This window comes from Phascolarctos cinereus, unplaced genomic scaffold (genome assembly GCF_003287225.1).
Source record: "Phascolarctos cinereus isolate Bilbo 61053 unplaced genomic scaffold, phaCin_HiC Scaffold_726;HRSCAF=1367, whole genome shotgun sequence".
Lineage (NCBI taxonomy): Eukaryota > Metazoa > Chordata > Mammalia > Diprotodontia > Phascolarctidae > Phascolarctos > Phascolarctos cinereus.
The window spans coordinates 299,157,282-299,170,182 of record NW_027556098.1 but is presented as its reverse complement, the minus strand read 5'-3'; the positions used below and the strand labels follow the sequence as shown (position 1 = coordinate 299,170,182).

Below are 12,901 nucleotides of genomic sequence, written 5' to 3'. Positions count from 1 at the left end.
ACTCAGAATTGTTAGCACATAAAATGAGTTAATGATATAATTACCATAAACCTTAGAGACAAATAGGCTCAAGTTATTTCAGAGTTTAATCTTAAAACATTTTAAAAATACATGTATCTCTTTTTTTTTGTAGTCAATGGAGACATTTCAGTTGAGATTAGAAGAAGCTGAAAAAGCAGCACCAAAAAGTGACAGCTATGGAAGAGAACGGTGGAGAAAGTCAAGATACTCACATAAATTAGAGCAGAGTGGTCAAGAAAGCAAAAAAGAAAATATGGAGAAACATGTTGTAGGTGATACCAACAGGGACACTTGTAGTGAATATTCAAGTGACAGTTACAGCAAAGTAAATATGAAAAATGATCAAGTATCTAGTAAAGATAAATCTAGAGGACATGAGAGAGACAATAGGTCACAATTTATAGAAACAGATAGAAGTGAATCATATCAATGGAGAAAAGATTATGATTCAAGGAAAAAACAAGATTTTTCTTTACTTGGACGTACCAAACACAAATTCTTGAGACCCTCTGAAGATGATGAGTTATCATTTCGTAGTAGAAATTCTGAACCACCTAGCTACTCAGCATTGTTAGGTCAAAACTCTTTGAGTCATAGTTTTCTAAAACCTGATGAAAGCACTGAACAAATTTCATTCTCATGGAGCCATGAAAACAGAGGAGGAGAGAAACAAAATTCAGATCAAAAGTTATTTAAACCCAGTAGAAGTACTGCTGATATTCAAGAAATTTCAAAGAACATGAAAGAAAAATCACAGGAAGAAAATCCAAGTCCTCTCCCTGAGAAAAGAGAATTTCTACAGGAAACTAAGACTTCATTATCTGGGTATTTTGTGATTTGTTTTTCATTTTGGTTACTTAATATTTATTGAAGGCCCATCAAACTCAGTAACTCATTGGGTGTTTGAAGTACCTCTTAACAGATGGAGTATGCGTCCTTAAATTTCCTATCGTATAACAGAGGAGATAAGTTATACACATATATAACTGATATAAATCTATGCTTATAAGATAATTATTAGAATGCATTAAGATAAAAGCATTGAGTTTATGGATTAGGTTGAATATCTGAGTTGTACAATTAAATCACATCAGTTCTGGTCTTGTAATTTTATTACCAGTCCTGGGCATTAAAAGAAATGTCATGGTTGATTTGATCATTGGTACTTGATAGGTAAGTGTAAGTAAATGGATTGCCTCAGTGGTGTCAAACTCAAATAGAAATCGGGGCCACTACTCTATACATGGGTAGCTAGATGGAGCAGTGGATAGAGTACCAGGCTTGGATCCAGGAAGACTTAGCTTCTTGAGTTCAAAACTGGCCTCAGACACTTACTAGCCGTGTGACCGTGGGCAAGCCACTTAACCTTGTTTTCCTCTGTTTCCTCATCTGTAAATGAGTTTGAAAAGGAAATGTCAAATCACTCTGTTATCTTAGCCAAGAAAACCCCATGTAGAGTCATGAAGAGTTCAGTGTGACTGAAATGATTGAACAACAACAGTCCATACATAAGGATTCCTATGGACAACATACTGACTTAGTTTTAAAATGTAATATTAAGTATGTTTTAGTATATTTTTATTTATTTTTGTTAAACGTTTCCCAATTTTAATCTAGTTCTGGCTGAACTAGGGAATGCTGAGTGGGTTTGGACTTCGTGTTTGATACCTCTGGATTACAGTTTTAGATGGAGGCCAATAGGAAAAAGATTTTCATAGTCCTTATCTTATAGATAAGATTAAGAAATGTGAGCTTAATGATAAGTAGTAGTTAAACTATCATACCCAAAGACTGCTCAGTAATGGATTGATGTAAATATCAATCTAGAGATGTGCCTCATTGGCCTGCTGTAAGGTTCTGTCCTCAGCCTTGAGGTATTCAATGCTTTCATCAGCAAATTGGATGAAGCTACAGATGTCGAAGTTATCAGAGTTATAGATGATTTGTGTCATTTCCTGGGAAGGTGGTAGCTAATATTTTGAAGGATAAAACTAGGATCCAAAAGGAGCTTGACAGATTCTGATAGTAGGATTTCTGTCATTATAAATTTTGTTAATTAAATGTATTTAATTGGATCTCTTTTAAGTTTTATCAATAGCTTAGACATTCTCAGTCTGTTATTAAGGAGGATAGATTGATTGCATTAAGATGAACTCTGTTTTTTATTTCCAAATCCAATGATTAGCAAAAAGCATGGCACATAGGAGATGCTTAATAAAATGCTTGTTGACTTGACAGCTTTGATGTGCAATAAGTTTCTTTAGTTCCAACAGTTTTGGCTGAGTATCTTGGGGTCAGTGATGTTTAGACCGCAAACCTGATAATTCTAGTTCTGAGCCTCAGACTAGACATAAGATATTTTTTAAGAAGAGCAACTAAAATCATAAGAGCCAGAATTTGAAAGTGGTAAAGTATAGTTTGTGAAGTGTAGTGGTAAAGTACAGGATCATTTTCTGAAGTGAAATTTGATAAGATAAGTAGCCTCATGAGTTGACAAGGAAAAGACAGTGATTAATATTATGAAGTTGATTGTGGTAAAATGATAAAGGATAACAAATATGAAGGGGACACAGGGAAAAAGAAAAGAAGTTAGTAATGGGAAAACAGCAGTGAGGGCTTGTGGAATATTGAATGTATATGGACCATAAAGTTTTTGTCTTGTGTACTGGCAACATCCTGGTCCAAATTGAATGTGATCATTTGGTCCCAACTTTATATTATTACCTTCTTTACTAATATTGTTCAAACACATTATTTTCAACTCTTTTGGCTGCCTCTGTGCTTTAAACATCTAAAATTTTTTCTTTTACCAGTGGGTATTATGATCTTGAATTCTGAGTTTACTATCCCTGGAAATTTATTTGTCCTTTTCTTTTTGCTTTCTGTCGTAGGTGGGATATGTAGGCAGATATTCGTCAGGTAATATTAAAGATGAATAAACATTTTAGGAAGTTTCAAACAGAATATTATGTGGTAATGGAAAATAAAAATATCCCAACGTAAGTAAACTTGGTGTACTGAATTTATGTACTTGATAACATTGGGTAGTAATTTAGTTTATATTATATAGAACCATAAATTTAAAAGGAACCTTTAGATGAGACTGTATCGTTGTTCTAGTAGTACCCACTTGTAGATTGCAATATTGTAATATGAAAGGAGGAAAGAGAAGGCAAAGGTTTGCCATCTTTGGATGTAGAGTCATACAGTCTTCAAGCATGGAAGAAACCATGAGTTGGCCTCCTATGAGGCCTTGGAAAAAAGGCAGTTTTGCATTTGGGAAATGATTACACAAAGCCTTAGAAGTGTCATAAAGTACGTCCAGTACAGATAGTGCTGCTGGTTTGCTGCCAAATTGAGAATGTTTGTGGGGCTGAGGCCCACTTGAATCTCTCTTAAAAGTTGAACCTTTCTTAAAAGTTTTGAATTGTATCACTTAGATTTTTTTTTCTCTTAAAGCAGCAATTTTATAGTAGAAGTTAGTGGGACAGTAAGATTTGTTTTATAGATATTCATACAGAAAATTATTCTAGAAAATGAGAAATACCTGTGTATTTTTTCTTCCCTGGCTTAATTTTGGTTGTCATGGTGATAAATATGCCCTTCAAAGCATCTGTTTTTATTGTTACAAACGCTTAGGAAAATTGAATCTGTCCAGTGCTTTTATCCTAAATAACAGTATCTTTACTTTGGTGATAACCATGTAAAGCAGTATATTTTTTCATTTATTGTATACTTACAACTCATTTTAATGCCTCACCATATTTGACATTTAATCACTGTCATATTATATAGTGTGTTGACATACCTGCTAATTCTAAAATTAGATGCCACAAAAGATGTTCAGATTACTTAACTTATCATGTAATTTATAGTCTTTGCTTTCCAAAGCTGGGCAGATGTGTCTACTTAGAACTACGTATTGACAGACATTTTATTTGTCTTTAAAAATCAGGAAAATTTTGAGTATCATTTCAAGCATTTGCTTTAACTTCACTTTAGCTACAGCTTAATATGACAGTATTTGTGTATATGTGTATATTTGTATATGTTCTCTGTCTTAGATTACACATTTGTAAATGAACATAACGTGTTATGTCCTGGCTAGATTCTAAGTTCCTTGAAGGCAAAAACTGTTTCAATTTTGTCTTTATATTTCCAGCACTTATCTCAGTGCTTGGTACATAGTAGGTGCTTTCTCACATACTTCATGATTGTTGACTGATTATTATTGGTTTGGAATCTTCCTCCTTAGCTCTTTTTCACATCAGTTGTGCTTTAGTTGTTTCTCCCCCATCTCATACTTGTTCAGATGACTTTATGAACCCAAGTGCAAGAATTTGATGTCAGTACTATTACATTACTTCTTAATAACTGCAGCCTTTTCTTTCAGGTTTTTTGATTTGGAGATGAGTACTAGGTTTGAATCTTGGCTCTGCTGTGTGCTACTTGTATTACCTTAGCAATTAAATTTTGACCCATCTTTAAAATGAGGAGATTGAACTAGATGATCTCAGAGTCCTTAATCCAATGAAATGTCACCTTTTTTATCCCCGTTTTGTGAGCAAATATGGTTTAGTAGTTAAGTAGCATCATGTTTTATTTTCTGTGTCTATGAAATAAGCAGTTATTGGAAACTTTAAAAATGCACAAAGTAAGGGGAAGAGAGGCTAAGTCAGGTGACTGTTATGTCTTCTTTCTCCTTCTTTAGTGGCCATAGTCCAGCTGAAATGGTGTCAGCAAGACACTGGGCCATCCAGTAGCAAATAACATCCTTGAAAGTGCTGTTTCCTATACCTGAATTAGAGTTAACCCCTAAAGAACTATGAGAGGGGGCTTTGTAGGAATACCAGAAAAAGTTCTTGATCTTGATTTCTTCCCTACTTCTTCATATACAATTGGTTGGTGGGTATTAAGTGAAGAGAATTAAATTTAGTTGGAAAGGAGCCTGAGATAGCGTAAATAGCCAGAAGAATTGAAAGCCAAGATCTGTAAGAAGATAAAAAGAAAAATGTTAGTGAAGCAGAGTCCCTCATGTGCATGGAGAAAGAATAGGCAATATCTAGAACAGACATAATCCATGTTGGCTCATCATGCTTACTTAGTGTAGAATATGTATATAACTAACAAACATTGATAATGATAATCTCCAAAGAATATAAGAGAAAGTTTTCAGTGCAAATATTTTGGGAAGTTAATAGAATTGGAATGAGATTGCAAATTGAGTAATAGCTTGTTTTTTTAGACAGCCAAAATTTTCATCATGGAATCCTGATTGTATATACTAAAATTCAAATGAATTGCACTTAAAACAGGACAAGAATGATGTGTATATCAGGATATAATTTGACAGCAAGCCCAATATAATATTTTCCAGCCAGAAAAATGCAGATAAGGACACAGACAGTAATACCAGCCTACAGAGGCATGTAAAAAAGTAACAAAAGAACTGCTCACACTAATGCAGTACCCCTACTGTTTATTTTAATTGTTTTTCAGAATGTAGACTGAGGGCATATGAGAAGAGCAAGAGGCTCTTCTTATTGAATTTGTTTTACTGAAAATATTTTGGTTTTATTTTAAGTACTGTTGTCTTAAATGGAAAGAGATGGTTAGAGAAGTTTCTGTAGAGATCATTGCCAAGATCATCTTGGCTGAAAAGTTATTATTTAAAATAAACTTCTCTTTCACGCTTCTAAAAAGAGTTCATTTTTGAAAAATAGTTTCCTTATTATAATAACAGTCTCAGTTTTAATACAATATATTAAGTATTTTGAATACTGTTATTCAGGAGATTATATACCCACACATATATAGTGACATTCTCTAATTATGTCCTTAGAGTAATGATGAAAGACTGTGGGCTTTGTATGTTTAGGTGATATAGAATCAACTAGAACAAAGCAATATTGATTAATTAGTATCGAAGGATTTGCCTTGTCAAAGAGTGATTAAATGGAAACAAGAGAGAATAGCTAATAATTTAGGGGAATATTGAAGACAGAAGTACAGAGGATTTGAGAATGTTTCATTTGCATGGCTGGAATTTCAGTGATGTAGAAGAAGGGTTTGGTTTTCTTTTATAAATGTGGTATGTACAAATACAGTTGGGAATTTGAGGAAAGAAGAAAAGATTTGGACTGTTCCTTCTGAACAATGAGGTAGGAATAGGGTGATTAATTAGAATAGGATTATTGAGACTTCAGCTGAGATTATGCACCACAGATTTGTAGTACATGAAATCAGTTTTACAAATTTAGGGGGAAAATGAAAAATATAAGAGAAAGGGAAAGGATGGGAATAAGCATTTATTATACATTACCTACTATGTACTAGGCACTGTGCTATGTGCTTGACAAATATCTCATTTGATCCTCACATTAACCCTGCAAGTTAGGTGCTATTACTCTTATTTTTTCTTTTTCTTTTAAAATTAATTTATTTTTAGTTTTCAACATTCTCTTCCACAAGGTTTTGAGTTCCAAATTTTCTCCCATCTCATCCCTCCCTGCACCCCAAGATGGCATTCATTCTGAATACCCCTTCCCCTAATCTGCCCTCCCTTCTACCCCCCCCCCCCCCCCCCCCGTTCTCTTATCTCCTTCCCCTTCTATTTTCCTGTAGGACAGGAGAGATTTCTATACCCCATTGCCTGGATATCTTATTTCCCAGTTGCATGTGAAAACAATTTTTAACATTTGTTTTTAAAACTTTGGGTTCCAAATTTTCTCCCTACCTCCCTCCCCACTCACTGTCATTGAGAAGGCAAGCAACTTGATACAGGTTATACTTGTGTAGTTATGCAAAACAGTTCCATAGTAGTCAAGTTGTGAAAAAGTAACTGTATTTCTCTTCATTTTATCCCAGCCCTCGTTTATTCTATTCTCTCTTTTGACCCCGTCCCTCCTCAGAAGTGTTTGCTTCTGATTACCCCTCCCCAATCTGCCCTCCCCTCTGTCATTCCCCCACTCTCTTATCCCTTTCTCCCCTATTTTCCTGTAGAGTGAGATAGATTTCCATACCCAAATGAGTGTGTATGTTATTCTCTCCTTAAGCCAAATCCAGTGAAAATAAGATTCACTCATTCCCTCTCACCTTCCCCCACTTCCCCTCCACTGTAAAAACCTTTTCTTGTCTGTTTTATGTGTGATAATTTACCCCATTCTACCTTTCCCTTTCTCCCTCCCAGTATAATCCTCTCTCACCCCTTAATTTTATTCTCCAGATATCACCCCTTCATCATCCAACTCACCCTGTGCCCTCTATTTATCTATCTATCTACATATAACTTTTTTTCCCTTCCAACTACCCTAATACTGACAAAGGTCTCATGAGTTACAAGTATCATTTTTCCATATAAGAATGTAAACAGTTAAGCCTTAATCAGTCCCTTATGATTTCTCTTTCCTGTTTACTTCTTCATGCTTCTCTTGAGTCTTGTGTTTGAAAGTCAAATTTTCTATTCAGCTCTGGTCTTTTCATCAAGAATATTTGAAAGTCCTGCTGAATGTCTGTTTTTCCTTCTGAAGGGTTATACTCAGTTTTACTGGGTAGGTGATTCTTGGTTGTAATCCTATCTCCTTTGACCTCTGGAATATTATATTCCAAGCCATCTGGTCCTTTAATGTAGAAGCTGCTAAATCTTGTGTTATCCTGATTGTGTTTCCACAATACTTGAATTGTTTCTTTCTGGCTGCTTGTAATAATTTCTCCTTGACCTAGGAACTCTAGAATTTGGCTGCAATATTCTTGAGTTTTCCTTTGGGGATCACTTTCAGGAGGTGATCAGTGGATTCTTTCAATTTCTATTTTACTCTCTGGTTCTAGAATATCAGGGGAGTTTTCCTTGATAATTTCTTGAAAGATGATGTCTAGGCTTTTTTTTTGATCATGGCTTTCAGATAGTCCAATAATTTTTAAATGATCTCTCCTGGATGTATTTTCCAGGTCAGTTGTTTTTTCAGTGAGATATTTTACATTGTCTTCTGTTTTTTCATTCTTTTGGTTTTGTTTTACAATGTCTTGATTTCTCATAAAGTCATTAGCTTCCATTTGCTCCATTCTAATTTTTAAGAAAGTGTTTTCTTCACTGAGCTTTTGGACTTCCTTTTCCATTTGGCCAATTTTGCTTTTTAAGGCATTTTTCTCATTGGCTTTTTGGAGCTCTTTTGCCATTTGGGTTAGTCTATTTTTTAAGGTGTTATTTTCTTCAGTATTTCTTTGGGTCTCCTTTAGCAAGCTGTTTCCTGCATAGCTTTCATTTCTCTTCCCAGTTTTTCCTCTACTTCTCTTACTTGCTTCTCAAAACCCCTTTTGAGCTCTTCCATGGCCTGAGACCAGTTCATATTTTTCTTGGAGGCTTTGGATGTAGGAGCTTTGACTTTGTTGTCTGGTTGTATGTTTTGATCTTTGTCACCAAAGAAAGATTCTGTGGTCTGACTTTTTTTTGTGCAGTTTGCTTATGTTCCCACCCAATTACTTGATATTTAAACACTTCATTAAGTTAGGGGTTCCAGTGTGGTGAGTGTAGTGTCCCAAGCTTCAGGGGTTTTGTGCAGATGTTTTCAGAGATACTTCTAGGGACCTGTAACTTTTCACTTGTTCCAAGGTGGCAAAATGTTTGCTCTTTTTCTGGCCTGTGCTCTGGTCTGTGAATGACCACAAGCACTCATTTCTGCCTTGGAACTGTGAGGAGGATTCCCTCCACCACCACTACCAGCCCCACCATGCCAATGCTCCTCCTTACCCCTGGACTGCCACCCAGAACTGTGACCTAGATCCAAGCAGGGGCAAAGCAAGAAATTCCTGCCTCAGCACCAGCAAAGAGATCCCTGCAATCCCCCTCTGATCAGCCACTCAAATCTGCCTCCATTTTTGGGCCAAGAGCTACAGAAGCTGCTGCCACCTTGGGGCTGTACTAGGGCTGGTACTGGGGCTGGGTTCCAGTCACAGACTTTTCCTGCTGACCTTTTAAGTTGTCTGTGGCGTTTGTGGATTGAGAAATCTGGAAACCACCACAGCTGACCATGATTCAGTCCCCTGAGGCTCCAGGTTAACTGAGATCTGGTCTTTGCCTGTGTGCCCGTGTGCTGAAATGTGCTCTTCTCCCAGCTGGGCTCAGTAGACCTTTCCAATCAGCCATCCAGGTTGTCTTGGGCTGGAAATGTGTTTCATTCTGGCTTTTTGTGGGTTCTGCTGCTCTAGAATTTGTTTAGAGCCATTTTTTTACAGGTATTTGGAAGGGTTTGGGGGAGAGCTCAAGCAGGTCACTGCTTTTGCTCCGCCATGTTGGCTCCCAACTCTTCTTATTTTACAGTTGAGGAAACTTGAGACAAACAGAGGTTAAGTGACTTTCCTAGGGCCTTCACACCAGAGGCGCTAGCCCTCCCTGCACACTCCATACACCCTTTTCAGGGTTGCTCATCCATCTTTGGTTTCCACCTTCACCCAACTCTCACCTGTGGCTCCAAGAAGTTGTAGCATGCACAGTGGCCACACCTTGGTAAAGTGTCTCAGCAGATGGGCTAAACCAGGTTAAGGGTAATCAAACCTTTGGGTGAGTTAGGGGGATATCTACCCCATGTATGTGATGAAGACTTTCCTTGGTGGAATGAGCAGATGAGAACAGTTTGTTCCAACAGCCACAAAGGAGGCTGAAGCAGGTATTGTGCAACACTCAGAGCTTGGTCAGGCATCAGAGATGCCAAGGTCATCCAGTGCATCCTGGGCTATCACCAGCTTTCTTGACTTTTGTCCTACCACTGGACTTGAATGACTGGAAGAGACAATGAGGCTGATGACTTTGTGTAACTCCCCCACTTAAATCCAATTTACTAGCAAGTCAAAACATCATCCTGTGATGTCATTGGTCCTCTTCAAGAAGAGCAAGTTTCTGAAACTGGATTTGAACTCAGATCTTCCTTTTTCTAGGCCCGGAGTTCTCTCTACTGTACCACCTAGCTGCCTCAAATAGGGAATATTCTTTAGGTAAACATTGTATGCTATATGTTGCATATGAGGTTGTGGGTTAGGTGCTGTGGAATTTAGTTCCTGCCTTTTAGGAATTTCTAATTTTAAATAGAGATGACATGTATACCCTTGAATCATGGGACCAACATCCCTTTGAGCCTCCACAAACACAAAAAAGTTTTGTTTCAACAGCCAACTATAAGAGATGTAATATTGATAAGTGCCATAATAGATATGAATGTAGGAATTCAAAGGAGAGATGATTTGAGTTATATTTTTATACTTAATGTTGATATCAAAGATGATAACAATATACTTTGGGGAATTGGAGAATGTTGAGTTGCTTGGAATGTGTCAGGTATGACATGTGAAAGTAATCTTTTTTTTTTCCTTTTTGGTGAGGCAATTACGGTTAAGTGATTTGCCCAGGGTCACACAGGTGACAGTAATCTTACCGTGGGATTTGTTGAAGTGCCTAATGCCGTATTGTCTCCAAATAGGGATTTATGATTATTACATTTGCTTTTTTAGAGTAAAACTGTGAGTAAGCTTGCTGGAAAGTCTGTGGGAACTTTGAATATATTAGCTTTTTGAACTTGAAGAGTTGTCCAAATATCAGAAACTGTATTTTGACTCTTCTTTATAAGTTCTTTCTTAAATATGTTAGCATGGATGTGTAAACTACTTTAAATAATGCTCTGTGAGTTAGGCAATTGCTTTACTCCCCTGTGTTAGGAAATGAATTAAGATAAAATAACCTTCTGTGAGCACCTAATTATCCAAGCAACATTAAAATATTGGTGAACTTGGGGAGGTCAAATAACTTATGTAGCTACCAGAATTCAAATCTACCAGTTGTGTCAAAAGTCATCAAAAATAGCATGAAGTTTTTTTGTTGTTTCCTGCACTTTCCTTGTATCTAACATGTGTCAAATCCACATTACAGTTTGGAGAGTACAGTTTGAACCCTCGTAACTATCTGGAATGTGAATATTCATTATTAGGTTTTTTTGGCTGATATCCTGTAAATATCTAATAGCATTGATTATAAATTAAATTATGCAGAAGATTTTAAAATAATACTACTTTTCAAGTTGATGCTATTCTTTCTTTAACTAGATACAATGCAGAAGATGGACCTAGCCACCTTCTAAGCGAAGATGAGATGAATAAGCTTGGAGCCAAGATTATCAAGGCAGAATTAATGGGGAAAATGGTGAGAGTCTTATTGATTGCTTTCAGAGAGAGTACTGGTTATTATATTACTTCTATTGAGGCTCATAAGAACATATAGGGATTTTGTAGATCATCTAATCTCCCAACTCTTGCCTTTTACAAATGAAGAAATTGAGGCCCAGAGAAGTTCATTAACTTGTCCTCAGAAGTGCTAAACAAGACTATTCAGTTTGTGATTTTTATGGAATGGTTTAGTTACTTATTAGGTACTTTTTAGGTAGCATTTAAATTCTCCTAATTTCCATAAGTGTGTATATATATATAGTTCCTTAGTATTGAAATGGCCATTTTTGCATAAGCAATCACAGTATATTTACCAATATACTTACCTCTTAGTGATTCATGACTGAAATGCGTTTTGTAGAGCTTTAACCATCTAGGATCTCAGGGAACATTGCAATACTGTTTCATTTTAAATTCTTATTTTCTTGCTTTTTAATCAATAGATTTTATTTTTATACTGTATAAAAATCCAGACATCTATAACCCTCCCTTTTCCTTTCCCTATCTCCCACCTCCAAGGTATAGTATCTGAAAACATGTTAATAGAATGGCTTCTCTTAAATTGGAAAGGTTTGTCCATTGTGTAGCTTCACTGATATTGAAATATTAAGTACCAAAAAAAAAAGCCTTTAAAAACTAAATGGAAGGTATTTTGAGGTTACATAAGAAATACAAAATATTCATACCATCGTAATAGAAGTGTTCAGAAATCACTTAAGGTATGTATTTTATATGCTGTATATTTTCTTTATGCATTATCATTGGTCATTCTGGACTTTGCAACAGAGTTGAAGAGTTTGCAAGAAAAAGAGAACCAACAGAATTGAGCAACGGTAACACAGATGTATTAGTTGAAGTTGTCAGTGAGAAGGCAGTCCATTCTGCTTCTAATAAAAGAAAATATGTCTTTGTTCATTGAACCACTGTAGGAAGGAACACTTTCTATGCTGTCACATAAATCTGTGTAATTTTTTGCTTTGTGATTTCTTGCTTTATATGTCTTTTTATATGAAACTCCTTAGCCAACTAGAAAAAAAAAATGAAATAGATTCTAGGCTTTGATCTGGAGCATGTGTAGGTGGTAGAATCAATGCAGGTTTAAATATCATGATGTGCTTAGATGATTCTAATAACCTTTAGCCTTACAGCATTTGAAATTTATGATATGTAAGGAGTTACAAAATAATATCCATAAGGTCACTTTGATTTCTCCAAGTGAATATGCTTTTGTAGTTTAATTAGAATTCAAAGTAAAACTGTAAATTTCAGGTAATTATGAGAAAATTGTGATTGAGATAGCAAGATCAGAAACATGTAATAAAAGCCCTCATTTTTATTTTTAAAGGATTTAGCAGTACAACTTAAAGCTCAGCTTGACAGAGCACGCAAATTAAAGGAAATAAAAATGCGAGAATCAACAAGAAAATCTGAGATGGAGGTAAGAAAAAAAATAATTTGTGACTTCATTTTGCATATAAGCTACTTTTGGAGGATGGCCCTAAGTTTTCAGTTGGTGATATTTCAATTATAGTTAATCAGTGAACATGTATTAATAAATTAGTAAACGTGTTCTAGGTATGACTCCCACAGTAACTAGAAAGTTGACTTTGGAAAAGTCACTAAACCTCTTGAATCTCAGTCTCCTCATCTGTAAAAGAAAAAAAATAGTTAC

At 35.8% G+C, this 12,901-nt stretch overlaps 1 protein-coding gene across 1 annotated transcript in view; it reads left to right on the top strand.

The window, feature by feature from the left end:
* CWF19L2 (CWF19 like cell cycle control factor 2) overlaps positions 1 to 12,901 on the top strand; it is a 119,792-nt gene that overhangs the window by 42,813 nt on the left and 64,078 nt on the right. The window contains exons 8-10 of the mRNA XM_020996131.2: positions 134 to 846; positions 11,110 to 11,206; positions 12,575 to 12,667. Coding sequence (XP_020851790.1) covers positions 134 to 846; positions 11,110 to 11,206; positions 12,575 to 12,667 — 903 coding nt within the window. The remainder of the gene's footprint in view (positions 1 to 133; positions 847 to 11,109; positions 11,207 to 12,574; positions 12,668 to 12,901) is intronic.